General features: G+C 40.6%; 2 protein-coding genes across 3 annotated transcripts; both read left to right on the top strand.

The window, feature by feature from the left end:
• Positions 1 to 41: 41 nt before the first annotated feature.
• LOC128791519 (pancreatic lipase-related protein 2-like) lies at positions 42 to 13,605 on the top strand. Its single transcript, XM_053949238.1, has 12 exons — positions 42 to 150; positions 4,508 to 4,662; positions 5,662 to 5,787; positions 7,294 to 7,428; positions 9,133 to 9,241; positions 9,840 to 9,956; positions 10,037 to 10,159; positions 11,060 to 11,178; positions 11,882 to 12,011; positions 12,194 to 12,305; positions 12,800 to 12,967; positions 13,466 to 13,605. The coding sequence occupies exons 1-12, from the start codon at positions 42 to 44 to the stop codon at positions 13,527 to 13,529; spliced, it is 1,467 nt and encodes a 488-aa protein (XP_053805213.1). The 3' UTR covers positions 13,530 to 13,605.
• A 3,084-nt stretch (positions 13,606 to 16,689) lies between these two features.
• LOC128791418 (pancreatic triacylglycerol lipase-like) lies at positions 16,690 to 27,707 on the top strand. Of its 2 annotated transcripts, none has more exons than XM_053949072.1 (12): positions 16,690 to 16,738; positions 17,521 to 17,675; positions 18,132 to 18,257; positions 20,216 to 20,350; positions 21,374 to 21,482; positions 22,558 to 22,677; positions 22,930 to 23,049; positions 24,475 to 24,593; positions 24,723 to 24,852; positions 25,815 to 25,926; positions 26,258 to 26,425; positions 27,620 to 27,707. In XM_053949072.1, the coding sequence occupies exons 1-12, from the start codon at positions 16,690 to 16,692 to the stop codon at positions 27,681 to 27,683; spliced, it is 1,407 nt and encodes a 468-aa protein (XP_053805047.1). In that variant the 3' UTR covers positions 27,684 to 27,707. The 2 variants fall into 2 exon arrangements, with proteins under 2 accessions (XP_053805047.1, XP_053805046.1); XM_053949071.1 differs by having other exon boundaries at positions 17,521 to 17,684; positions 18,135 to 18,257.

Genomic DNA, 27,707 nt, shown 5'->3' with positions numbered 1-27,707 from the left:
CGTCCAGTACTATCAATTGTTGAAAGCTGGCATTCAGTGTAATGCCAGAAACTGATTCCTCTAAAACCTTTGTCAGTGATGATCCAAGCATGAGCATTGAGGTAAAAAAGATCCCTGAAGCTAAAAAACCAAAATCACACCTTGATCGTGGTAAGCTATATGATATGATAATGATATGATATTATATGTTATATGACATGATGGTTCACAGTAGCAAGGACTGTATTTGTAAATCCAGGAGCTGCCTTCTAGCTCTTCCAACTAAAGCCTGAAATGCAATAATTACTCAATTTTTAATCTACTTAATCCATGCGTTTAATTTTAATCTACTTAACTGTTGTAGTATCGCATGTGTATAATTTTACTTTCTTAATCAAAATATCAAGTGGCAGAGATCTTCCTAAAATCCGAGTATCATGTGGCTTAAAATGTTGATCTTATAAGACTGTCAGTTAGTTTGTCATGTCATGTAAGTGAACTTAATTACAGAGCTTAATCTTTTAACAGTTCTTCACGATTTTTCTTTCATGAGTGAGTGGAGAAACTCCCCTGTGGAAAATTTCATTATTCTGCCCCAGGCTGATGCTGGACTGAAATTCAACAGGTCTAAAATTCCTCAGGTCATTCATCCTAGTTTTTTTATGTAATACCATATTAGTTTCCTTCAATTTATGTATCTGGACTTTTCTTACAAATCAATAACTTAAAACAAAAAATACCAATAGATTTTTGATAGTTTCCTTTTTTTAAGAATCTCAGCTATGAGTTACTGAAGTCCAGTGATTTTTGAATTTCCAGTTCCAATAGCTATTCTACATCAGATCTAAAATTATTGTCTGAACAGAGAATTACTGTGAATTCATTATTTCCCTGCTGTGAATTTCACCTGGTTTTGGTAAAGATAGACAAAAAAGATATTGTATCTTCTTAATTATTTCATGCATCAAATATTTTTCCTTAATTCCAATGCCCATAAATTATACATGTTGACATTGTTAATTTCCCTATGAAATCTGTGTAACTTTTAGCCACTAATTCCAAGTTATCAATATTGCTCTTTTTTGCACCCCTGCTTTCTTCTCATTTCTTTCACTTTACCAAGTTACTCATATGTTTTTAATTTATTTTCCATTACTCTTTTTTCAGCATAAAGATCTCTAATTCTCATTAAGGAAAACAGCAGCCATCTTTGTATGCTGGTACTGCCCACCAGAAAAAGAGATAACAAGGGTTATAAGAGAATGGTAAGTAAAATTCGTAGCAATTCAATATATAACAAATGTTGCTTAAAATGTTAAAAATATCTATTTATGGCAGTGAAATAATTGGGTTAAAATACTGAAGATGAGAACTCCTGAGATTTGGCTTTTCTTCTCATGAAGGCTCTGTGTGCTTGCTTGTGTGTATGTCCTAAGGAAGGTGTGTGGGCACATGTGTAGGACTTAAAAATACACTGCAGACAGTGATTATGCAGACTTTCTCATATCTCCCCAACCCTCCACTGTGGCCCATGAATCACTGATTGAGCAACGGTGTCCTGAAGGTGACTTGATGTCCTGTTGTGAGGAACAACCACTGCTCCAGTGGAGCTTTTATACAATAGGAGCAGGCTGGGAATATTTGCAATTCTTTTTTTCTAGGTTGAACATCAATTTATGAATATTTAGTGCAGGTGTTGCATGTCTCCTGTGCCTTGAGATGTTACCTGAGCTCAGCATGGAGCAGCCTCCTGCCAGCAGCACTGGGTAGGCTGAGCTCACATTCACAAACAAGTTGTTCCAGTTCCTCTTGTTCAGCACTACGCCTCCTAAATGCCCAGTGAAAGAATTTTCAAATTGCATGCTGTCTGAACTTTTTTTACATAGTTTTTTAACCTCTTTGCAATCTTTTTTTCATTAACATAGACTGATACAGAAAGGCTCCCCACTAAAAAATTATCTTCTACTCAAACTACAACCCTCTTAATTAATTGTATCAACTTTCTCCAATTGATAAAATTTCTGCTACTCCTTTTATTTCCCTGGCCACATGTACATTTCTATTTTCTGCCCTCAAAGGAAGATCCTTTGAAGGAAATTACAGATCACTTTTATTTGGCAATGATCTCCCACATCTCCTTAAATCATTACTTGCCTTTCAAGTTTTGGGTCTGAAAAGAAATTCTACTCTCCTTCCTGCTGTAGTGTTCCTGACAGGGACTGTACATCTCCTGGGTGGGAGGGTTGTCCATTAATATTATATATCCTGTGGAGCTCTCCAATTCATTTGATGAGTCACATCAGCTGTGATTTTCCTGCACTGTCATCAGGTTCTCATCACGATGATGGGCACCATGACAGACATTCCAGCTGGATGGAGCTGCTCCTTCTGGCTGACAGCTGGGACCTCTCTGTTCCTGCCCTTCACCAGCTGCTTAGAATAGCTCCTGATCCTTTTCTCTCCTATTTTACTGCCAGACTTCCTCTCTGCTTTCCACTCTCCTCGAGCAGATACTTTTCCTCTCTGGTAACTACATCAATGGACAAATTACGTTTAGGGTCAGAACTGTATTTCTAAGGAAATTTCAGGATTCCTCTCAGCTCTGCACTTTGCAGCTCCTGCTCACTGCTGAGATATTCATCCTCACTCCTCTGCCCCAACACACAAACAAAACAAGCTCTTACCAAACAGGGACTTCAGAGTTTATTAGAGAGTGCTCTGACCTGTCCCGTTTGGCTTTGTTAGGAAACCATGTCATTACAGCCAAGTAATCCCACTTCCATCAAAAACAAGCACAGAGGTGGATCACACATTCCTCCTGTCTGACACATGTCACACAAGCTTCCAGGACAAATTCTGTAAAATTCCCAATTGATTCTGAAAGCATTTTGTAGTGTCAGGGACCTTTGGAGGGTTGTGTTTCTGGCTTTCTCACATCTGTAAAAACATCCCTTGGAGAGTGCTATGCACATAGTGAGATTATAATCACTGAAATTATCACTTTTTCTTAATATTTCTAATGAGCTATCTCAGTGGCCAGGGGGGTAACTCAAATTTTTGGTTTAAAAGTAAAGCAGTATGTTGGAAAAGGGATGTGGGTGCCATAGGAAACACCTAAAAGAGGAAATTGAGAACAGTGAATGAGGCAAACAAGAGGGGAGGAGGTGAAACTAATGGAAGTCCTGCCACGGAAAAGACCAGCAAAGAAAGTGTAGAGGAAAAGAATCTGATCAAAGCTTTTCTTGCAGTGAGGGGCTCTCACCTCTCCCACCAAAGCCAGAAAAAAAAAATCAGGATCCTGTGATCTGATTGACTCCAGCAGCAGCCTGCATACAGTATTGTCTGTGCAAGAAATGCAGTGAACAGCAAATCTGAGTGGTGGGGAAGGATCCCTTCCCACATCCTGCTGGGAGCACTCCCCCTCAAGCAGCCCAGGATGCTGCTGGCTGTGGGGCACATTTTTTATGGTCAATTGGTATCTGCCAGGACCCCCAGGCCTCTTTCTGGCTGATGGGTCCCCTCTGTGGGCAGACCAATGTGTGAGGCTATTCCTCTTCAGGTGAAGGTCTCTGCATTTCTCTTTGTATTACACTCTTTTAAAAAGGACAAAACACTCAAAATAAACTGCTTAACCTGTGTATTCAATTTGCTTTAGGTGGTTGGAATGTGGATTGTTGCGTTTTATCTCCTTGGCAGAGTAGCAGGTGAGAAATTGTATCTTTAAATACTGCCACTAGAAAGTGAATTCAGATGAAGTGGCACATAGCAGATGATGACTGTTATTTTCCTTTACATTGAAATTGTAGTATGATTTGTGGGTCATTGTAGGGCAATGTCTGTTACAGCACATGGAACTAATGCTAAAAAGCTCTGCTATGTTTAAAATTTATTTTAAGAGTGCAAGAGACATAACTCTCTGCTGAAAAACCACAGAGAAATTCAGAGTTGCGTGTCCTACTTTTATCAAGGCAATGCAAGATCTATCTTTACAATGCTGTTCTGTACAAAGAACTGACCAGCAACAGGATGTTCAGCACACCAATGCTAAAACATAAAAGTTGAGTGTAAGTGAGCACAAGACCCACTTGATCTAGAAAAAACTACTAAATTGAAGGAAATATTCACATCATTCTTTGTACAAGGTTACCTTCATTCCCATGACAGAGACACAATGCTTTGGAGTAGAAGGTGTGCAGGAGCAATTCTAACAAGCATTTCTTACTAGGCTGTTTTTTAAAAAGGAGCTGAACTAATCCTTTACAAGCCTAGAGAGTGGTGTCAAAACACTGTGTGGGTCTTTACTTGGTTTATTTAGCTCTGCTTGTGTTTCCACTTGAGACAATAGACACAAAGGACACATAAATGACCTTTAAAAATTCATTTCAATCAATCATGAAATTAATCCAAAAATTCAAAATCAGCAATAAAATTAAATCCTTAGTTTTTTGCTCTTCAAACTGCTTTAGTCTCAAATACATCATCAAGCAAGAGAATCATTCATATAAACAAGTTGTTTCTTCTGCTCTAGGTAAAGAAGTTTGCTACCCCAGGCTTGGCTGTTTTACAGATGACCCACCCTGGTCTGGGGTACCAGGGAGGCTTCTGACAGGTTTGCCTGATTCTCCAGAAGAGATGAACATCACCTTCTCTCTCTACACCAGAGAAACAGGAAATAACTCACAGGTGATATTTATTTTTAACATCAAAAGCTGACTGCACCTAAAAATGTTTTTTAACTTGTTACAAAGTCTGTGTCAGTCACCATAGGCAAACAAGTCAGAATCAGAAGTTAGTTTGAAGATACACTAATGAATACACTTTGGGGTAAAACACAAAAAAAATGTTATGAATGAACTGTAGGGCACAAGAAGTTTCCTGGTATTTTCCTGAAAGTTTAGGATATAGGTTATGGCAGATTACCTTTTGCATGTATTTAAGTCTCTGAGGATAGTTGAAGCAGATAGGATACACTCAGCAGCAGGTTGCTCAGCACTTCTGTTGCTGATAAAATAAATCAAAATACAGCTTCCATTACTTCTCATTAAACTTCAGCATATCTATGATCTAGGACACAGCCCTTCCACACCCAAACTCCCTGAGCTCACATCACAGCCCTTGCATTTGTCTGAAAACAATACAGGCAGATAACATTCTCAAGGAAAAATAGATAATTAAGTAGCTTGCAGCAATGTATGAAGATCAGCTTCACCTTGCTGCATGCAGCCCTCGCATGAAGTTCTTCCAGCCTTTCTGGAGTGGCTAATGAGAAAAACAGGCTGCAGCTTGGAAGCAGAGCAGCACACTGAAGCCAAAGGTCAGGTCAGGAAAAGGACAAGCTGGAGCAGGAATTGTGGAGCTGGTGGGCTGCTCCCTGGAGAAACTCATCACCTCAGGCCAAGAGACACTCTGTGACCATGTGGCACTTGTAGTTGCTTCATATTCTGCTAAAGAGGGTCCTTCATGCAGAAAAGATGGGAGCAGCAAAAACCACAAGGGCACAATTTCTGTGGAAACGTAGTAGAACTTAGAAAGATGAGATTTTTGGTCCCTGAGTTCCAAAAACCACAGACTTTGTCCTGTCAAAGTAGAGCCCTTTCAGTCCTGAGGGTATGGCCTAGCTGACTTCTTTAAATGTTCAAAAGTAGGAACAGATAAAACCTTTTATTTTTTTTTAACCTATAGGTGATCTCGGCGATAAACTCCTCGACCATCCAGAAGTCACATTTTTCCTCACACAGGAAAACCTCTTTCATCATTCATGGATTTGGCAGCACTGGAAAAACAGGCTGGGTGGTAGAAATGTGCTTGGTATGAGACAATATCCTTTGGTCCCAACAGCTCTCTTGGTGTCCTTTAGGCATTAATGTCCAATGACATAATGTCCAATGAATTTTACAGTTCATTAGGCAGTAGAAGATACAAACCAAGAATTAAATTTCACACACACCAGTGTTCCCACTCGGGAAGATCCAGCATATTAAGGTCCCTTGGTCCTCTCTGACACCGTTTTCCTCTAGAGTTCCATTCACAAACCCTGCAGATCAGATCAAGGCAATAACTGAACAGAGCTGTCCCCAGCCTCTACAGCCATGTGCAGACATGGGATTAGACACCAGTTCACAGCTGCTCCCAGTAGCAGAAACTGAGCCTTCCTTCAGTCCAAAGGCCCTCCTGACTTGTAAAGCTCAAGTTTCAGTCTATAAATACTCCCCTGCTTCACCACTATTTCATCCTTAGAGAAAAACAAAAACCAACCCAAACAACAAAACCCAAACAAACAAACATAAGAACACCACAAAATTTTTGCTTTTTGTTTGATTACAGAGTCCAGTGGAAACAACATTTCAAATATGAAATGTGGAAGCTCCCACAAAATCAGCAGAGTGTACCTTGGCTCTGGCAGACAAGCAAGATCTGCTCTGCTTGCTGTTGCTTCTGTCCTGGCAGGGAAAAGGCCAAGCTGGGAGAAGACACCATTGGTTACTAAGTCACAAATTGGCAGCACTACTTCTGTTCACAAATCTATGAACACTTTTAATCTGAAATACTAAATTTCCTTTTTCTCTTTTTTTTCAATTGAAAAGAAACAGCAATTCTTTCTGGCATTCTACACTACAAACTTATGGTCCCCACAGGAGAGGAGTCCAGGATGCATTGTTTCACTTCTGTTTTCCTTGCCACTCACCTTTAGCTGTTTTTCATGGATTAATTTTTGTTACCACTCCTTGTTCTATCTCAAACCTTAAGTGAGCCTTATTCACAGAAAACTGTAACTGCAGACTAACACATGATTCTTCCATGGGAAAAAATCACTATCTCTGCAGGACTCTCACCAGTACCAAAGTGACCAATGCTTTCTTTGCTGAAATAGAACCTTTCTTCTCTCCTCCAAATTTTTTTAAGTCTGATATGACTTTCACAGTTTTAAACCCAGTTGGTAAATAAGACAGTATACTTCTTACACAATTCAGTTAAACTACCAACATCCCTCAAAGAAAGTCACAATACTGTACATAGAATTTACTGTGCAGTTGTCTGGCATTTCAGAAGCATTTCAAATATAGTAATTGTGTACAAAGTAAAATATTTTAATTACAGTTTTAATAATTGATATTTTTTTGAGGAATGGCTTGTTACATTCTGTCTTGTAAGAAGACGTGTTTCAGTGGTACAGGCTACAGTGAAGAGTCTCATTTAATAAAGAATGAGAAACTTCATTATTATGTTGCATTTTAATTCCTTATTCCAGTTTAAGTTGAACCTCTGATTGTTATTTTGTTTCTTTAAATTTTGCTTTGTGTGTTCCCACGTCAGCTGTTACTGGAAGTGGAAAACATCAACTGCATTGCTATGGATTGGAAAGAGGGAGCAAAAGGCACCTACGTCAGTGCAGTGAACAACATCCGCGTGCTGGGGGCTGAGATTGCTTATTTCATAACAGCTCTGCAGGTAAAAGACCCTGCTTTACCACCTGCAATTCCTCTCTGCACGTGGTGGGGTGATGAAACTGCTGCTTTGGGTTTGAACCTTGTCCAATACTGTCAGGCAGGGCTGTACAGTTGAGATCCAGCTAATTATACTAATTATCTGCCCTGTGAGGATTTCTCACAGCCTCAAAGGACACAAATGAAGCTGAGACTGAGGAGATGTGCCTATTAATTAGAGACAGTAGGTGGCAACATCTCCATATGATGTTACAGGCAAGCCAGCATTCCTTGGAAATCAGGCGAGTTCAGTGCTCACCAGAGTTTCCCAGAATTATATACCCATGCCAGAAATGCATTAATATCTCAGCTTAGCACCACCAAAACGAGCAGTAGCTGCCTTACTTGGTAACTGCATGTTTGCTGCCTACAGGCACCATAAACTGTGCAGTTTCCTCCTGGCTGTGAGCCTCCTGTTCCCAAAGGCAGGGGTTCACTTTTACACACAGAGTGCAGAACTGCTCACTTGCAAGGTTTGTGCAGCAGCATTTCCCACTGATTCAGAAAGACTCAGGGGTACTTGGAGCAGCTGAAAATCAGAGTTTTTCCTGGCACTGGACTTGATCCTGGCCAGGAGCTGTTCATCTTAAAGTTCAGCAAGAGGAAGTTCAGAGTCCAAGTGCAAAGTGCCAGCCTTGCAAGAATCTGAGGCTCAAAGAAGACATCACCAAAATCTACTGCTCCTTCCCAGGAAAATCATGTGTAGCCTCACACATTTGGCTCCTGGATCTTTCTCCTCTATGTATAAATATCAGGTCATTTGAAGATGTGTTCAGTTTCTTCTTTACTGTCTCTGTTACTGCATCATGTGCAGCCTAGGGCACCCTTTCCTCCCTTACAAAAATGCATAAATGATGCTTAGACTTCCTTGTCTTTTCCCTAGTTCAAAAATTTCCGGACTTCCATTGTCAGAAAGGTTCAGCTGCATTGTAAATGGAAGCACTGCAGTAAAATGTTTTCAGAGGAATTTGCTATCTAATAATAAAGGCAGACAGGCCCATTCTCCAGATCTGCTTTAATTTTGGTACACACATTACAAAATTTAACTTTAAAAACTCAAGCAATTAGCAACTTTGTTGGTTTTGGTTGCTACAAAACTCAATGAATATGTCCCCTTTGTCTCTCTTTCCACCTTCAATGCAAGTGTAATATTTCAGCAGTGCAGGGCTTGTACAGGTGAGACCTGGCTAAGAGGAGAATGGATGTCACCCCACCTGAGCCTGGCAGTGAAAATCTTATCCATTATATGATCACATATTCTAAATAGATATGGAGAATAGATATGTGACAAAAATAGGGCTGCAAAGTAGAAAAAATAAAGAAAAAAGTAAGATCAATTTTATGGAAGATGACATTAGGCATTGATCCAAATGGGAAAGATGGTCTGTATTTTGTCACACAGGATAATGGAATACAGCAAGCATATGCCAACACTACAACAGTGAACCCTTCATCACTATGCATGTTAAATTCCAGATGGGATCATTTTTCTGTCAATTCTTAGTGTAATTTAGGCAGCAATTAACTCAAGGAACTCCCCCTCTGTTTGCTATGCAGAAAGTCAGCCTAGATGTTTCCAGAGGCCCATAATGTCAGACCTTCTCTTTGCTTGTTATTCAAAGCCTGTGTTCTTATCTCCTACCACCACCACCACCACTTTAATGATCAGAAAATGTTCGGGTACTCCCCTTACGAAATCCATTTAATTGGCCACAGCCTGGGAGCACACGCTGCAGGAGAAGTGGGAAGAAGGATCCGAGGCATCCGACGGATAACAGGTAATGGATAACTCTGCTCACCAAGATGCAGAGCTAGCAGCGTGTGTTTAAAGGAAAAAAAAACTTGCAACACACTGGTCTGTAGACTGGAATTAAATTACTGGCAGTGCTGGAGATACCTTTCATGAGAGCAGGCAAAATTTTATGCTTCTCAGAAACAGGGTCATTATTACATCTTTTCTGTTTAGGTGAAGTACTCTTCAGTGGAAGGACGAGTATAGCTAACATGTTTGTAGCATTACTATCCTTCCCTGGGTTACAACAAGCCAAAGACAAAGCAACAAGAACCTTTAGTGTTCCCTATTTACAGCTTTAGAGTCCAGGAATAAGTCCATGGGCAGTAAATGCCTCCTTCCAATCAATGGAAAAAATGGAAATCAATGGAAAAAATATTTTACTTCTCTTGGAATAAGTTTTCAGAAAGGTTCACAAAACCATACTATTTGCATATTTTTTTATAGTTTAGCTTGGAATTCACATCATTATTGGGCTTGCCTTTTGCAAAACTAAACATCTGATTTCATGAGTTGGCAAAAGATATATTAACGTGTGCAACACTTCTCTCTCTCCCTCAACCACTAATTGTGGGTTTTTTTAGGTTTAGACCCTGCTGGTCCCTATTTTGAAGGTACTCCTCCCATGGTGAGACTGGATCCTACAGATGCAAACTTTGTTGATATTATCCACAGCAATGCTGCTCACTTTCCTGCAGCAGGTAAGTGCTCCTGTGCCAGCGGGCACCTGCAGGGATGGGCATGGCACCAAGACACTGACACCTTCCCGTGCATGTCTCAGGGTTTGGAATGTATAACACCACTGGGCACCTGGACTTCTACCCAAATGGAGGAACTGTGATGCCTGGATGCACTGATTTAATTCCAGAGATGAAACAAAGTGATTTTGAAGCCATTATTGCAGGTAAACATACAATTGCAACACACTTACTATTTTATTTTTGTTCAGTTCTGAAACACGAATGGCAAAAATTGCCCACTGTTTGGGAGAAAACAGGAAAACAAAATTGTTATTTGCCTGTTTACTCCTAAGTTAAAAGGGAAGTAAGAAACAACAAAGGCTGGAACAGAACAGTGCTCCACAGAGAACTCTGCAGGGAAAGGAGGTGTCACACATGCCTAAGCTTTGCTTCTGTAATTTGAAATCAGCTGCAAACCCCAAAAAGGCTGGAAGCAGGGGGTCTGCAGGTCCAACAACCCCAGCAGGAGACTTTCCAGGGTGAGAAAGGCCAAATCAGCAGCGTGACAGCACCACCTCTGGTTTCTTGCAGATGCTGTAAAGGACATCCAACACTTCTAAGGCATGAATTAGGTAAAAGCACTGAGGTTTCCAGGGACTGTACATGCCTCACCTCTGAACTTGAGACTTCTCTGTTTTCAGAGATTTTGGACAGTTTGGAGGGTTCTCCATGGTCTGTTAAGGCCTTAAAACTGGAACAAATGTTATCTTGCTATGACATCTCATATATATATATATGTATATATGTATGTATGTATATGTATATATGTGTGTATATATGTATATATGTCTGTCTTCTTAAAGGGACTATTACATCATAGCAAACCAATGCATCTCACTTGAAATCTTAGGGTAATGGTGCACCATTCTCCAGACAAAACACAAAAAGCCAGCAATTTCTTGTGCAACTAGAAATTCAGACCAAAAAAGAAATTATCACAGGCCCATGCTGCTGTTCTGTTGTGTGCCTGAGCTGTTTCCATGGTGAGACAAGTGCAACTCTTGCAGAGGGTAACGGGAGGTTGTTTTATCAAGGCTCATAAACTTTAAACCTTTTTCCAACAGATGCTACACTCTTTGGGGGGTGCCACCACTCACGCAGCCACGAGTTTTATTTTGCAAGTATCCTCTACCCCAGTGGCTACCTTGCATATCCCTGTGACTCATATGAAGACTTTAAGCAAGTAAGTATTTCAGCCCAGGAAGGGGGGAGGTGTAAAGCAAATATTCCAGGTCTCTGGAGCAGACAGCACTTAGATGCTGGTGGCTGGGGTCCCATGGTGTGGCTGGGTAGGAGGAAGCACAGGACACAGCAGTTCCACTATTCCACTCTGGAAAAGGAATCCTGAAGCATAAATGGTGTCACCAAAATACTGGGGACAAAAATGAAAGCTCGTGGAATTCTCGCCCCAAACCTTTACGCAAAGGGAATGTAAGTTAGGTAGATGTATCCTACTGATTCCTACATTTAGAGGCTCCAGAATCCTTGGCTGCTCTCTAATTTACATTGGACACTGATTAGAGCACCTAAATACACTTCTGAACGATGCTCCTTTCATTTCCCCCATTTGTGAATGCAGGCAAGTTCCCCTTGACCAGGAGGGTAAAACTGGCCTATACTTTGCACTAGAATCTAACCGAAAAATATTTGAGCTAACAAGTTTCAGGCTATTACCATACACAGGCATCAGACCTGCTCATTCTACACTCTCTTGGGTGCAGGAGCCATTATCTAAACCAACTTTGTCAGGTTGTGGTGTTGAGTTATGAAGACACACAGTACTGCCACAGCTCTGCAAGATCAGAACAGCATCTGGAGCCTTCATTTCATAAGGGCTAGCATGAAAAACAATATTCCTCATTAACTGATGATCTTATTTTCCCTAGGGACTCTGTTTCCCATGTCCACAGGAGGGATGTCCAATGATGGGGCACTATGCTGACAGATTCCCAGAAAAATTGAAGAGGGTAGACCAAAAGTATTTTTTAAATACTGCAGCAGATGAGCCTTTCGCTAGTAAGTGGAAAAGGTTTGTTACAAGTTTGAAAAGTGCCATGATGTGATTTACAGCCCTGCACCTGTGCTGCTTCTATAAATAACTGCTAATAGTCTGACAGAAAATGCTACATTACTTGTGCAATGTAGCATTCAAGCTCACCAATGATAGTCTGGATTTATTTGTGGTTTTATTTACGCAGCTTGGAGACAAAAAGTGTTTATCAAATTGTCTGGTGTAAAGAAAACAAGGGGAGACATAAACCTGGTTTACCACGACAGACAGGGGAACTCAAAAGAATATGAAGTTGCCAGGTAAGTTAAATTAATATTTTTCTACAATATTTAATGCTGCTAGCATTAATCTACATGCTTTCCACACATTTAAGCAGTGTTAACACTCATCCTGCATTGCAAATATTCTGCTTCACATCAGATAGGAAAGAAGTTATTACTTAAGTAAGAGCCATGAGGGCAGATGAATGGTTGTAAAAAGGAAATGGAAGGCATCTCCATTTCCATGAGTTCTGTGTCTGAATTCCAGGTGAGCGATCCCTGCAAACTCAGCACACAAGGGCTCTGGGGACAGCCCCAGCCTCACTCTTGTCACCTCCCCATGGCCACATTTAAAGTGTTCAGTACTGGTTTTCATCCTCTCCTCGTTCAGAGCCCTAGTCCAGTGCCCTGTGCTCTTACAAAGAGCACCAAAAATGCAAATTTCTGTTGTAAAAAAAGGGAAAACATGAAAATATGTGGAGTATGTGATTTATTTCGGTGATTAGTGATGCCATTTTTCCTTCTATTTGCAGTGGAGACCTCTCTCAAGATGATGTTTACACACAGTATCTTGATGTTGAAATCAACCCCAAAAACACTACAAAAATTGAATTTCTCTGGAATAAAGCCATATTCTCTCTGCTCTGGGCAAGACTGGGAGCAGAAACAGTCAATATAATACAAGGAGCAGATGGACATAGGTAAGTGTTTCCCATTTAGAGGTCAGAAGGCAAGAGAAAAAATCCTGAGAGAAAAGATGGAGAAATGGTCTTAAATTTGACACGTGGTTTGTAATCACCAATGTGAATTTCAATAAGGAAAAACACAAGGCATTGCACTTGGGACAGAAAAAAATCAGAAAAATCAGATGTTTGACTGTGCACCAGGGAATAACTGTCTGGAAAATAATACAGCAATGAATAATTTGAAATGTTTAGCTTTTCCACAGCAAAACAATTACAAACCAAGATAAAGGATATTAAACCTCAAATTTTACACCTGGTCCCCAAAAGAAGGAAATTCACCTTGTTACTGTTAATAGTAGATGTTAATAATCTTTGCAGCAGGCTTTTAGGAAGCCTTCAGTGGGATTATGGGTTGGACTAACAACCCTTAATGTGACAGCTGACACCCTTTCATTTTTTTGGGGGGCAAAAAGAGAGAAATCTTGATTCAAGCATTTTTTTTTTTCTTCCCAGGTCAACTTTTTGTGGCCATGGAACTGTGGCATATGGAGAGCCTCAGTTACTTACACCTTGCTAGAGGTCCCCAAGGTCTGTACACGGCAGCTGAGTAAACCCTCAGTCATGTGCATGGAAATCTTGGCACAAAACACAATTAAAGCAAATTAACAAAAAAAAAAAAAAAGTTGCTTTTTTTTTTTTTTAGTTCTTTGCAAACACACGTGTCAATGTTTCTCATGTTTGAGCCACATTTGTGCTTGTAACTATGGAGCCACCAGAAATCACAGATGCTAAAATCCATTTAAAACTCTGCACAGTCTCACTCTACCTGTCCCTCAAGGCAAGAACTGAGTCCCACCACACTGACAGATAAATCTGGGATATTACCAAACACTCTCAAGGCAACACGTGTCCTCAGAACACCGCTGCAGGTCTGAAACGCCTCCTTTCTGCAGCCTGTGTGCTGTTCAGAGTTTTCCAGCCCCCGACAGGAGCATTGCCCTCAGGAGACACTCTGGGAGAGGCAGGAGCAGCACAAGGCCAGGTGATTCCTGCAGCAGCTGAGCCAGCCCTTTGTACCTGCACCTGCCTGGAAGAGGCAGACAAGGCAAACCTCAAGTGCTCCCCACTTTGGAAGGAGCTAAACACTGAATCCCAGCTCCTGGATGCTGTTTTATTTAAACACAAACGTTTGCAGTGGCCACTGAGAGTCCTGAAGAGAAACTCTTGAGTAACCAGGTTTGCAAAACCTGGGACTGACCATTTCACATTTAACATGACCATTACTGCTCTGCAAAGCACGGCATGAGCGAGCCTCCTGCAGCTGTAAGAGACCAAGGCAGTGGATTTTCCAAGTATAAAACCCAAACTTTGAGCTAATGAAGAGGAAGAAAGAGTTAATAATTTATTTACTCCCATTTCTCCATGTTTGATAAATGACGTACAAGCACTTGGGCAGATAAAGTTCTAAGAAATAGGGGTAGAAATACTATGAGAACACATTTATGAGTATAGACATCTGAATGATTTTTTTTTTAAGAAAAATCCCAGCCCTGTTGCATCCTTGATTAAACACAAGTGTAAAAAAATTAAAAGCATAATTAAATACAAGTCTGAGGTTCAGCCAGAGAGACCTGCAGTTCTGAGTCCTGCAAGTCTCCTGGGGAACTGACACATGGCAGGGAAAACATGAACAATGCTGGGAAGCTCCACAGTGTCCCAAGAGAGAGCCACAGCATCCTGAACACCAGAAATCCAGTCCTCTCCTCTGCCTGCTTCCTATTCCACACTGCACCTTCTTCAGGACTGGAGAAACATAGTTGTGCCTTAATTTATCACTTTTTTTTCTTTTTTAATCAAAACCCATCCTTCTTCCACATTCCCCAAGTGTGGGGCCACAAGGACCAGAGCATCTCCTCCAGGCACAGAGCAGCCTGCATGGTTCTGAGGGACTGCATCCCAGCCCTGCCCAGCCTTCCCAAAGGAGAAGCAAGCAGCTGAAATCCAACTGACCATGGCCTAAGGAATTGCACATTTATTCTGTCTGACCTGTATTATTACAGTATTGAAAAAGAGCAGCAGACTAATGGATAAAATCCTAACTCAAATAACTTCCAGCTCTTAAGACAAGACACCAAACACTGTTCCCCCCTCATTCTGAACAAGTGTTAAATCTTGTCAGTGCACTGGGGCATGTTCTGATTCCACTGATCCAAACCTATTTACAAACCAAAATCCCACTTCAACTAAAGACAGGAGCACTGAGCTCTAAATCAGTATCAAATGTGGTATCTTAATAAAAATAAAATGAAGCTGTTTAAAGAAATAAACTCCATTATCACCAATGAGAGCAGTGGAACACCTGGTATCCATTTGGTCATTCCCAGAGGTGGAGATCAGGGAATATAAACTCTGCAAAGATATAAGGCCATAAAGCATAGCCAAGCTGACAAAACTCTCTAAGTGGAGTCAGCTCAGGTCTCATTTCTTCTTGAGTTCACTTAGAGCCTTCTCCTAGAGACAAACAGGTTCAAGGGGTTGCCAGACCTAGTCTTGTGCATTTGCTTTTCACCCTTTAGTTGATGTTTCTACCAGAGCAATCTACAGAGCTTTGTAGCATTCCAGCCATACCCCAATATCTGGGGGAATTTTGTATGCTATTTGTATATATTTCCAGTGTGTTTGCTCTCAGTTCATCACTCAGAACTTCTCTCAAAGTTTGTGTTCCATGGGTAGTATAGAAAGGATCCCAAGGGTTACACAACTGTCCTTCTACATCTACTTAATTCAGCAAGGAAATTAAAGGGATGCCAGGCGAAGGTCAGACTCTTTCACTATGAAAAGAATATACCAAGCCCACTAAGAGTTTTCCAAAAGGGATAAGCCTTCATCAAAAGACCCAGAAAACACAGGAGCATTTCACATCTGAAGTCACTTGATACAGGGCAAGGAATGGGACTTAAAAATTATGTGGTTCTCTACTAACTCCCCCAGTAGATCTCCTACACCCCAACTATACACCACCAAAAATAAAAGCCTTCACAGCCAAGACACACAGATCCATATAATTCTCTTTCATGGGTCACTCCTGATGAGTTGCTGCCTGGGAATTACCAGCCTCTGGAGCTCCTATCATATTGTGGGATCCAGCTCACTGTTCAAGAAATCTATATCCATGGATTTTGGAGCTATCAGAGAAACCAATAATTTAAGTTGTTTTCCAGCTTATCTATAAACTATGACTTGAAACAAATATTCCTATCTTTCTAGGAAACTTTCCAAGGATAAAGCAGGCTATAAAAGTACATGCAAAGGTCACACATTAATGCCAGGAGCTTCAAGGCTGCATCGTAAGTAGTTCATGTCTGGGGTTTTTTTTCCTTGTACCTTGTCAGATTTGTGGCTTCTCACAGCACAGGAGTGTGAAGGGGAATGGCAGCTCATGTTCTCTGGTCCTCATGCTAATTTTAAAGTAGCTCCTGTACATCTGATTAGAAGGCAAAAAAATCAGCCTGGATTTAAGCTATGCTTTTGTATATTTATGGCCTCCAATCTCTTGTGGAGCAAGCAAACACAAAGCTGACTCACACCTGTCTGGCACACACAGCAGTCAGGGACACATCCTGCAGGAACAACAGGCACTCTGCTCACCTTGAGAAAATTCAGCACCAGGGGGCTGAGTCTGCTTGCTAAATGAGAGGGTTAGCAAATCCTAGCTGCTTCTTTTTCTGCTGTTCCAGATGCTTGGAATTTGGATTCTTGCCCTGTTTCTGCTCAGCGCAGCAGAAGGTAAGCATATGGGGTTAGTGTCTGTATTGCCTTTCTATGCTGCTGTATTTTCCACCTATTTTCTAGGTGTTATTCTACACCCTGGTGCCTTAAAACTTACTGATTGAGGTTAATGTGGTTCACTTTTCCATACAGGAATGGTGAGATGAGAGAGTGCGTGTTGTCTTTTTTCTCCACTCTGGGAATTCTGCCCTAGGAGTGAGCAAGAAAAGCTGATGTTTCCTATCTCAGAACAAAGCTACTGCTCTACTAAACATAGGGAATTCTTTCTTGCACTCTTAGTAATGATGGAAATGGAAGAAAAACCAGGGCAGGGTGGGGAGGTAGTCTAATGAGGGCATAGCTTTGTATTCAGCAGAAGACACTGGCTTGTGTAGTATAAGACTTCCCATGTGCAGTCAGCTGTTCAGCACAGTCTCAATTTATTGCTGATTATCTGCAATATTTTGGCTTGGCATTAAGAGAAACTCATCAGCTGTCTCTGCCTTGGGCAAAGCAACAGCTGGGGGAGGGTAGCCAAGGATACCACGGAGGAGCTCCTCTGAAGATTTTGTTGATGAGCAATAGGGTGGTTTCTCTCCTTGGGGCAAACTGCAGCCTCTCAAGATCTAGGAAAAGGCAACTGCTGGTCTTGGCTTTCTGTAAACTGTGGGATCTTCCAGGATAAGAAAAAAAACCCCAGAGAAGCCATCCTATGAGTTCTGACTGCTCCATTTCTCTGCTCATTCACATTTTTTTTTTAATTTTTTTTTTTTTTTTTTTTTTTTGTCTTCATGCTACAGGCAGAGAAGTTTGTTTTGAAAGGCTTGGGTGCTTCACAGATGATATGCCATGGTCTGGGACTATGGAAAGGCCAGTCTACAAATTACCCTGGAAACCAGAGAGTGTAAACACTCAGTTCCTCCTGTACACTAGAGAGAACACTGATAACTTTCAAGTAAGAACTGTCATGGTTTAAACATTAGTGAATCCCATGCAAAACTTGTAAATAAACACAGACTCCAGCTGTTTTCCAGAAAAGTGTTAAAAATGGCCAAACTTTCGCTTTATTCAAAAGACCACCTCTTCCAGCTCCTTGGCAGGGTCCCCACTGAGAACTACTGGGAAACTGAGCATTTTGGGGTAAACATTTTCCACGGATAAAATCAAAGCACACTGAAATGTTGTCTGCTCTAACATGGGTGTCAAAGCTTGCTTCGAATGGAGATACACTGAACCTTCATGTGAATTCTTGCAGATGAATTCAACATTGCAAAACTTTTAAACATCTGTACAGATAAGCACAGTTCAGGTCTTTGCAATTTTGCAAGCTTATTTACAGAAAGCAGATTTAAAGGTTTATTAAGTTCTTATCTATGCTAATTTAATTATTTTTAAATCTACATTAATGTAGGAGGTGTCTGCTGTTGACAACTCAACAATCAAGGTCTCAAATTTTAATGCAAGCAGGAAGACCAGATTTATTGTACATGGATTTGTAGACAATGGAGAAGAAAACTGGCTGTCAGACATGTGCAAGGTAGGTACCACAGGGGCATCTTTAGTTTGCATTTGTAAACACATTCATATAAATTGTCTGTTTTCTCTATTTCTTACCAATTTTTCTCATGGTATTCATAGTGATAAGAAAGCAAAAAATAGTTCACATTTTCAGATTAATACCACATTGAAGATGTAGCTTTGCACCTTGAGGAAATCATGAGGTAAAATGCATTGAGCTTTTCTCTTTAGTGCAGTGAGTGACAAGAAGATTTGACTCAGTAAATGCCCTTTTTCTTGGTAAAAAGAACACAAGCCCTGGAGCGAGACACTGGCTAGGACTGGGGTGATTCCAGAAATAACTGCAGACTCAGCTCCTGCATCCTATTTCTCCAGCCAAGAGAAGGTTTCTAGAAGTGGAAGGGCTATCGGCAAGGTTTGAGCTGAGCACGTGGGCTGGCCATTGCCAAAAGCAATAAAGCCATAAAAATGCACATCCAAAGGGGACCTCAAGGGGAGCATCTTGAACAAAGCTTTCAACCTAGGACATGCTATGAGCACTGAATGTAGTAAAGCACTCTGCTTTATTGATTTTTGTGCTAATTCCACAAATTATTTCCTAACTCTGTCCCTATGCAAAGTGCAATTCCAGCTTGTGGTTTTCTCAAGCCCTCCAAACGTGCTTTTAATTGCAGCAGGAGCTAATGAAAGCCCCTGGTCATGCAGCACAGAGCAAAATACCAGTTGATGGCACTTTGAGGATAAAGTTTTTCAACCATTAACACCACTATAATTTTTTAAAATACTGTATTCCTGTTTTACTTATGAGAACACTATGAGGAACAATGTGAAACTAAAATCAAGGTATTTCACATTTATTGCATCCCCATTGCCTTCTTCTTCTGATGCTAGATCAAAAGAAAAGAACACCAATGGATGATTGTTGAATTTGTCATTTAATAATTTGTTTCAAGTATCAGAAGCAGATTGATGTTTTTATAATTTTCTGTCTTACATTTTGCATTTTAAAAAAGAGGTTTGTTTCCTGGAACTTCACAATCAATGAGATAGCTCACAATTTTTTTCAGCTTGTCCATTTGATCAATTTTCCAGGATGTAGAGGCATGAGATAAATCCTTACATTCTTCATCTATTACAGTAGGCTGTGTTTTACCACAATACTCTAGTTTGTATTTAGAAACAAATTGGTCTCAGTGAATCTTTTCAATAAAAAAGTGGAGCAAAGGGGATTGTGAATACATCAATCCTCTTATGTGTATTTGTTACTTGCGTTCCTTCCAATAAAGCAATAATCCTATCTGCATATAGATTTTACCACTTCTAGTATGGTCACAGACACTTTTATTGCTTTTTTTGTCCTTTGTCAGTTGTTGCCATATACTTAAGCTGCTAAAACAAAATATTTTTAGCCAAACAGTCCAGCTCAATGGAGAACAGTAAAGTTTCTGATTCTGTGGCAAAGTCTCTGCCTGCATATACATATTTCCAAATACAGCCATAAATACAAAATGAACACCAACAGTTTGTACACCATCTTATAAAAACATTCTTTCTTACAAATCTGCATCAGAAAACCACTATTGACTTTTACTATCAAAAATATTTTAATTGAATTTGAGTTAAAGTAGTACTTTTAAATCACTGAAGTGAATAGGTGCATAAGAAGAGCTCTTATTTAGTGTAACATACCAAGTCTGATTGAAAATAAAAATTGAAAATTTCATTATTGATATCATTCTCCTTTCTGTAAAAAATACTGCTCTGGGTATTTGAAATGATTACTGAATTACCTATCACCCTCTTTCAGCATTGTGTGATCACACCAACCCCTCTGAGCACACAGCCATGCTACAGCTTTGGTTTTCAAACCATTCTCATACAAGTTCACACAAGATCGAGTAGCTGAGCCACAATGACCAATATGAACTGATCCTACACTGTGTTTACCATGGATTTAACTTTTGTTTTACAAAACAGAGGATGCTTACTGTGGAAGATGTGAACTGCATCTGTGTGAACTGGATGAGAGGTGCAAGGTGTCAGTACACCCAGGCATCGAACAACGTCCGTGTGGTGGGCGCTGAAATCGCTTATTTCATAAACGTCCTCATGGTAAGAGTCTGCTGTTTCTAAAGCTATAGTATAATACTGATTTGACAGAAATACAGCTCTGGAACTTTCACAGATGTGGATGTAACCAGCAGGTGATATTGTCCTCTACTCCACGATCAGTTGTGCTGAAAACAAACCACACAATTTTTTTTTAAAGGAGAATATTGTATGATAGCAGCGGGGCCTGCCAACTTAAGGAGAGGAAATTCTACAAGAAATTCTCATAGTACAGCCAAAGAGTTATTCTGTAGATAAATGCAGTGTAAAATTAAATATGCAGAAATAATGGAGATTACAAACTTCTTTCTCATGGAGACAGAACCAACGAGCTCACAAGAACACCAGAAAACCAGCTGGCAGCACTGGCTGGGGACAGGCAGGACCCACCAGCTGCCCCAGGGAAAGCTGTGGTGGTGCCCAAACCCCCAGGAGGTGCCTCCTTTTGCAGCCAGCTTCACATGGGAAGTGAAGCTTGGTCTGAAGCCTTCTCTTTAACTAATTGCTTTCAACACAATTTCCCATAAAAGAACTATAAATAACTAAAACCAGAGAGTATGCTGGGTCTAGCAGTGCTCTGATCCACCTCTCATTCTCCACGTCTGCTTTGTAGCTACTGAATTCCTGCCCAAAAAGGCTGAAGGCATTTCTCATCTCATGGCCTCCTCCAGCTTTGCGTGGTGCTTATCCCACCAGGTGTAACTAAGAGTTCCTGCCTGGCCTATTCTTGCAAGGCAGAGAAGCATTCTGTGACCCTTAATGGCCCTCTGGAAGGATACAGAGCCTCTCAGGACTCTTGACAGAGCTGTCTGGATAACACCAACCTCCAAACCAGGGCAGCAGCTGCATAAGGAGGTTTGGAAAATCTATGTGCTGGACAGAACTAACTGGCAAAGAGACACCAAAATCCTAGAGGAGTTCCTGACCCAGCAGGCAAATTAAAAGTAGTTTCGCAGCGCCTTTTAATCCTTCCCCGTTGCTGATGCAAAGGGGCACAGCGATGTTTGTTTCTTGCTGTTTTGTCAGGATGAGTACGGCTACTCCCCAGCCGACGTCCACATCATCGGCCACAGCCTGGGAGCGCACGCTGCAGGCGAGGCCGGCCGGAGGCGCCCGGGCATCGGCAGAATCACCGGTCAGTGACCCCGCCACCTCCGCCAGAGCCACCGCACAAAACCCCGCCGCTCACTCCCCCTCTGATTGCATCTGGGGGCTGCAGCGTAGGCAGGGGTAATTGGAATGTTATGCTCCTTTCACACTCTACCCCAAGGAGCAGGGCTGTGCTAAGTATGGGGGAAAGTGTGATAGTTATTTTTCTTGCACGTGTGTTATGCAGCAAAGGGATTTTTTTTAAACATGTTCAGCACTTCCAGAGGGTAAAGCTGTGGGTTTGATCTCCTTATTCATCACGTAGCAATGCCAAGGGCATTGTGCATTAAGCAGAGTGGCCTTTCATGGATAAAAGACAATTTTGGACATTATTAACAAAATCCTTTTCAGTTGTTATTTTTCCTCGGGGATTTCAGGCTTGGTGAAACTTGGACTAATAGTCTACAAAATTCAGTTTAAAAGCAAACCCAAAATAAGCTGCCCAAGGGCAAGAAGAGATGCAAGTATAAGGCAGCAAAACCTGTGCAATTTGCAAGACTTTACAAGCACCTGAAATTGCTGCAGCAATTTAGGAAGCAAATTGATTCAATTTTCTGCTAGGTTCAAAAGCAAAGCTCACTGCTTCAAAACTGGATGTTTTTCCCAAAATCTGACTGGAGCCCGACACCTCCAAGCAGTGGGGGTGCTATCAGCACAAATTCCTCTGAGTACTCTCAAGCAAGGGACTCTAGAAACCACACAGATGGATCAGTTACTTGGGATGCAGACACAGTAACCTCAGTTTGAGTAATGTTATTAAAGAGAAGTTCAATTAAAAAAAAAAAAAAAAAGTTAATTCCAAGTGTTGGCATTCAGTATTGCTGTAAGCAGATAAAGCAGTAAAATTTAATAGGCTTCCCACAGGTGACTTCCTGGGAGAAAAACCACTTGGTAACAGAGAGCACACATTCTCATTTTTTTAATGCCTATAATACCTAGATATAAGAACCATAGGCAACTGTATTTGTGATATTCACTGTATACAATCAATCAGTGATATCTAAAATGATTCTACACCTACATTTCTTTATTTATACATAACACTACTCTTTTCCTCTCAGGACTGGACCCAGCACAACCTTATTTTCAAGGCACTCCAACTGAAGTCAGACTGGATAAATCTGATGCAGACTTTGTTGACATTATCCACACAGATTCAGCTCCCACAATCCCCAACTTAGGTGAGTACACAGTTCTATTCTACTGATTATTTATTATTTACTGTTCTCAATTATTTATGCCCTGTGGCACTTCAGTGTCCTGACTGTTCATCAAGGCTGTTGTGCTGGGGCAGAACAGAACAAATTCACCACTTCAGTCACCAAAACCTCCTGTCCTAAAACACCACGCACAGGCAAACGTGAAGCCAGCAGCTACAGGTATGAGACAGCATTAATTTAAAACGTGCTTACCCCCTGTTTCAAATGCTCCAGGTTTTGGCATGAGCCCAGCTATAGGGCATATTGACTTTTATCCAAATGGAGGAAAGGAGATGCCCGGGTGTGGGAAGAACCCTATTTCACAGATTGTAGACCTCGATGGCATCTGGGAAGGTAAGAGTGTTGTTTGCATTACCAGTTCAGGGGAAGACCTTAAAATGTAGCCACTGATCTTTCTTTAATTCAGGTGTTTTACATCAGCTTTTGGTGTATGCAGCAATGGCAGCTGCAAACTGCAGTGAAGCTGTTAAAATGCTCAAAACACACCACTTTTCCAGAGCTTATTAAAAAATAAACAAGACAAAGGGTTTGCCTCTGGAAAATGTGTTTCCTCTAAAGGATCTAATATCAGAAGCAAAAGTTGCTGGAGCTGTGCCAAACATTTTGAAGGGTCTTTTAACAACACATTGCATTTTGTGTCTAATTGCCCAGCGGCAGCTCTGGTGGAATTGGGCAAAGATGTTCACAGCTACTCTTGGGAGAGTGTCTTCAGCTGAAACTCTTCGGAGATAGAGCAATTAATTCGATTCCTTGTTGAGTTACAGATTACAATCAGAGTTGCATTGAAGCGATGTCATTGTGTCTATTTTTAGGGAGCTAAAAAAAGATTGGCACATAGCTGCTCAAATACAACTTTGTTGTTTTACGTGGTTCTAATAAAATCTCTAAGTATCAGAGGATTCCTATGTATCTTTCTAAAATTAAATTGCACATAGGATTAAAAAAATAAATAAAAAACCCCGAAGATTTCTGCTGTGGAGATTTTTCAGCACATTATCTGAGGTCTTTCTTACACTACTGCAAACAACTTAAACTCTGGAAATCCATTATCTGATTTGTGATAGCTAGCCTTTTACTCCAGGTTTTATTCAATGCAGCTGGAGGCATTACTTTTTCATTCTCGCCCCTTTTTTTTTTTTTTTTTGATAGAGTAAACTTGTTATCAATAATGGGGAATTAAAGCACAAAGAAATAACTGCATAGTACATGGTCTTCTTTTCAACCTGAAGTCAGGAAAATACAGGCAACACAAAGGAAAATAATATATTCATTATTTTAATTTTAAGAGTCTCCCTTTCTTAAGTATCCCCCAAATAATAATAATTTTGTTTTGAAGCCCTCAGCTGGAGCAAATCAGCACTGCCCTAGGAAGTTCACTGTTAAATACTTTTCATTTGGTTTTCCTTTGTTATGGTAATGAAACTCTTGCCTACAAAAGACCTGCTTCAGGCAGCTCTGGTTTCTATTGTTAAACTCGGTCAGATTGCTTGAATAAGTGTTTTTTGAGGGGCAGGGGCTGGGCTGAGCTGCACAGTCGGTCTCCACAAAGCATTTCAAGTTTGCATTTTATACCTGTTGAGCCAGTGACATTCCTTAGGGCGTGAGTGCATCAGAAGCAAGTAAGGTTCCAACCTCACGTTTGATTCTCCAGGAACCGTGAGGAGGCTTTTGAGGAGGAATGATGCATGTCAGTGACATGGGTTTCTTTCCTGAGTGGGATGAGAAAAGGAGACCTAACCTGGGGGTATCTTTTCCTAGGAACTCGGGACTTTGTGGCTTGCAATCACTTGCGGAGTTACAAGTATTACTCGGACAGTATCATCTACCCTGACGGATTTTTAGGCTATCTTTGTCCTTCATATGATCTTTTTCAAGAAGTAAGTATTTCTTAGAGCTTCAGGAGGGACCCTATTGAAAACATTATTAAAAATAAATCCTTCGACTAATTTTTTTTTCCCCTTGTCTGGCTGGATAATGTTATTAATAGATATCTTTGTTTTCACTAGGGAAACTGTTTCCCATGCCCAGAAGAGGGATGCCCAAATATGGGCCACTATGCAGACAAATTCAAGGACAAGGTTAAAAATGCTTTCATGAAATTTTACCTGAATACTGGAGAGGCCAGGGATTTTCCTCGTGAGTTTTGAATGCTTCCATTGCTACATACTCCTCATAAAAAAATTAATCTCCTGTTTGACAGTTAACTTTAGCAGATGAACAGATCTCATCACAGTGCAAAATCTCTTCTGTTCCTCACGCTTTTTCCTCTTTTGCCCCACCACTAATGCCAGTTTGGGGCCCTACAGGACAAGAAAGCTTCTCACAAACTCTGGAGTCTAGTGGAGGGTACTGAGATGTTTAGAGGATTGCAAGGTTCAAGGAGAAGGGAGGAGAGACAATGCATAGAAGTTGCAGAAAGTGAACTTCTTATTAAATAGTATGAAAATTACATCACAATGGCAGTGGTTAAATGCAGGAAGAGGGGCCCAGGGAAGCTGGGAAATCTCCATCATTGGAGATTGACAAAGGCCAAGAACAAGCTGATCACAGCTGGTTTCAGAACTGGACGGACAAGATGAGCTCCTTTACAACCTCAGTTATCCTAAATGCCAGCTCTCACAACACACTGCTTGGTTTGCCCTTGTAAGCACAAATCAGAATCTTCTTGAGCTCCTTTTGCTAGTTGTACTCTAAAAGGAAGTTCCCACCCACAAAAATTATTTTCCTGGAGCTTCAGAATTCTTTCGTGCTGCTTAGATTCTGTATCTGTATTTATTCCTAACACCCCTTTCTTTCCACCTTCACCCTGTATGAAAATCTTTATGGTCAAAATGCTGAGAACTGTATCGTATTTACTACAGTATGGACTAGTTTTCTCTTTTTTCTCTCCCAGAAAGTAACACAAATGTCTTCCATTTCTCATGTTGATCTCATTAGGACATAACAACAGATTTAACTCACTTGTGTTTTGTATTTTCTGCTCTCAACTATACTGTACAGACACAAAAACAACAACAAAAAAAAACCCCTAGAATTTAATATTTTGGGGACTGTTTCTCCCTGGGTACAGTCTAAGTCACTGTATTTCTTCTGTGTAGTTTGGAGGTACAAAGTAACTGTGACCCTCTCTGGAAAGAGCAAAGTAAAAGGATATGTAAACGTTGCCCTGTATGGCACTGGTGGGAACACAAAGCAGTACCAGATCACCAAGTAAGTTAACAATTCAATAGAAAAGAAACTTTTCTTCTAGAGCCCTTAATTTATATTTGTAATTAATAATCCTGTTTAAATTAATCTTACGAAGAGAGAAACAACAAGGCAGCATATCAGGCCCACCTGCCTTTGCTGCCTCTGAAAAACAGTGATTTGGGATGAATTACATCAGAAATCTGGCAATAATGTTGCTGCCATATAATAGGATAAATGTTGTCTCTCTGCTAAATTCCTACCCTCTTGCCACCACAGCAGAGCCTTTGACAAGACTGGTAATGAACTGTAAATGTTGCCATGCCTCACATCCATAAAATGCTGTTTTTCACAGGGGTACCCTCAAACCAGACAACACTTACACAGCCTATATTGATGCAGAAATCAATGTAGGAGAAGTTACCAAGGTTAAATTTCTTTGGAACAACAACTGGATAAACCCAACTCTTCCTAAACTGGGAGCTGCTACTATCACAGTAGAAGCTGGACAAAATAGAACAGAGTAAGTATACCCATTGTGAAAATCTTGAAAGTTACTGGAGAAGATAGGTGACAAAATTATAAGTGGAGTGGAAGCCTTTTCACAAGAAAAGCTATTTAAGTCATTAAAAGCAAAAGATTCTCAAGGAAATATTTTCATTCCGTCTTTTCAAGACACTGTTCATCCATACTTCTATTCACTACTACTTCAACCCTTTGCCTTAAATAACTGAAAATCTCTCCAGGCTTTAGAAGAACAAACTTTCTGTATAACCCTTTGGATGAGAAAAATTAATGCTGGCTTGGAATGTCAGCATCGTTCTTGCCAAACTCCTCCTGTCCACAAAACCAGATTATTTGTGGGTCTGATTCACTGTCAGCTGGAACCAGGCCAAGTATTCCATTGGTATTGGTGACCCCTAAGGTCATGATTGACTAAAGAGGATGGTGATAATAAACCCACTCTTCCAATGAGGAACTCTAACACTTGGAGCCTGCTATACATAAAGCTAAGGGAAAGAGGCTAAAAATTGATTTCTCAAGACTTTGTGAAGCATGGCTTGGATGGTTCAGATTATAGAAGCATGGTTTACTGATTCAGTTTTATTAATTTTCCTGGACTTTTAAACATGAATGCCTTCATTTTCTTATTTTATTTTATCCACATCATGAGTTGGTATCTAGAACAGGAGGTACAGTTTAAATTTTATTTATTCTATTTTCAAATGCACATCACTTAAAATTCCATCACTTAAAAGACAACATGGGAGGTGGAAACAGTTTAAAGCAAAGTGAAATTATTACAGCCAAGCAGCACTTGAACTCACCTTAAGCAGAGGTCCTGAGTCTGGTTGTAGTTTCCAGTCACCAAAGCATATTGCTGACAAAGTGTATTTCTGTAGATAGGAACTCACCCTTCTACTGACTTGTGACCTTTGCACAAGTAGTTGTGGCCATCTCTATAGAGCTGGTAGCACAAAATCTGGGGGAAAACCCCAGAATTGTGACACTAAAGTAAGGTGGGCAATGAAGCAGAATGAATACAGTCTATCAATGCTTTCCCCAGCAGTAATATTTCAAATTTAGAAGCTCAAAGTTTCTTCTGCTCAGTTGCCTCAAATGACAAATCAGGTTGTGTTACCATCAAAGTAAATCCACTTGTATAATTTCAACAACTGCTGACAGCTCAAGGTGCTTTCATTTCCTTTATCCTCAGGTACCGTTTCTGCGGTTCTGAGACCGTGAGGGAGGATGTCCTGCAGACTCTGACTGCTTGCTAACAGCACATTTGGATCCCCAAATCC

This window comes from Vidua chalybeata, chromosome 8 (assembly GCF_026979565.1).
Source record: "Vidua chalybeata isolate OUT-0048 chromosome 8, bVidCha1 merged haplotype, whole genome shotgun sequence".
Taxonomy (NCBI): domain Eukaryota; kingdom Metazoa; phylum Chordata; class Aves; order Passeriformes; family Viduidae; genus Vidua; species Vidua chalybeata.
This window is presented reverse-complemented; position numbering and strand designations above follow the sequence as displayed.

Coding starts and splice junctions, on each gene's coding strand:
- LOC128791418 (XM_053949071.1), top strand. CDS start 16,690: ATGCTTGGAATTTGGATTCTTGCCCTGTTTCTGCTCAGCGCAGCAGAA. Junction 17,685..18,134: donor ATAACTTTCAAGTAAGAACT/GTCATGGTTTAA, acceptor TTAATGTAGGAG/GTGTCTGCTGTTGACAACTC. Junction 23,050..24,474: donor CCTCGATGGCATCTGGGAAG/GTAAGAGTGTTG, acceptor ATCTTTTCCTAG/GAACTCGGGACTTTGTGGCT.
- LOC128791519 (XM_053949238.1), top strand. CDS start 42: ATGCCAGAAACTGATTCCTCTAAAACCTTTGTCAGTGATGATCCAAGC. Junction 5,788..7,293: donor GGGTGGTAGAAATGTGCTTG/GTATGAGACAAT, acceptor TTCCCACGTCAG/CTGTTACTGGAAGTGGAAAA. Junction 10,160..11,059: donor TTTTGAAGCCATTATTGCAG/GTAAACATACAA, acceptor TTTTTCCAACAG/ATGCTACACTCTTTGGGGGG.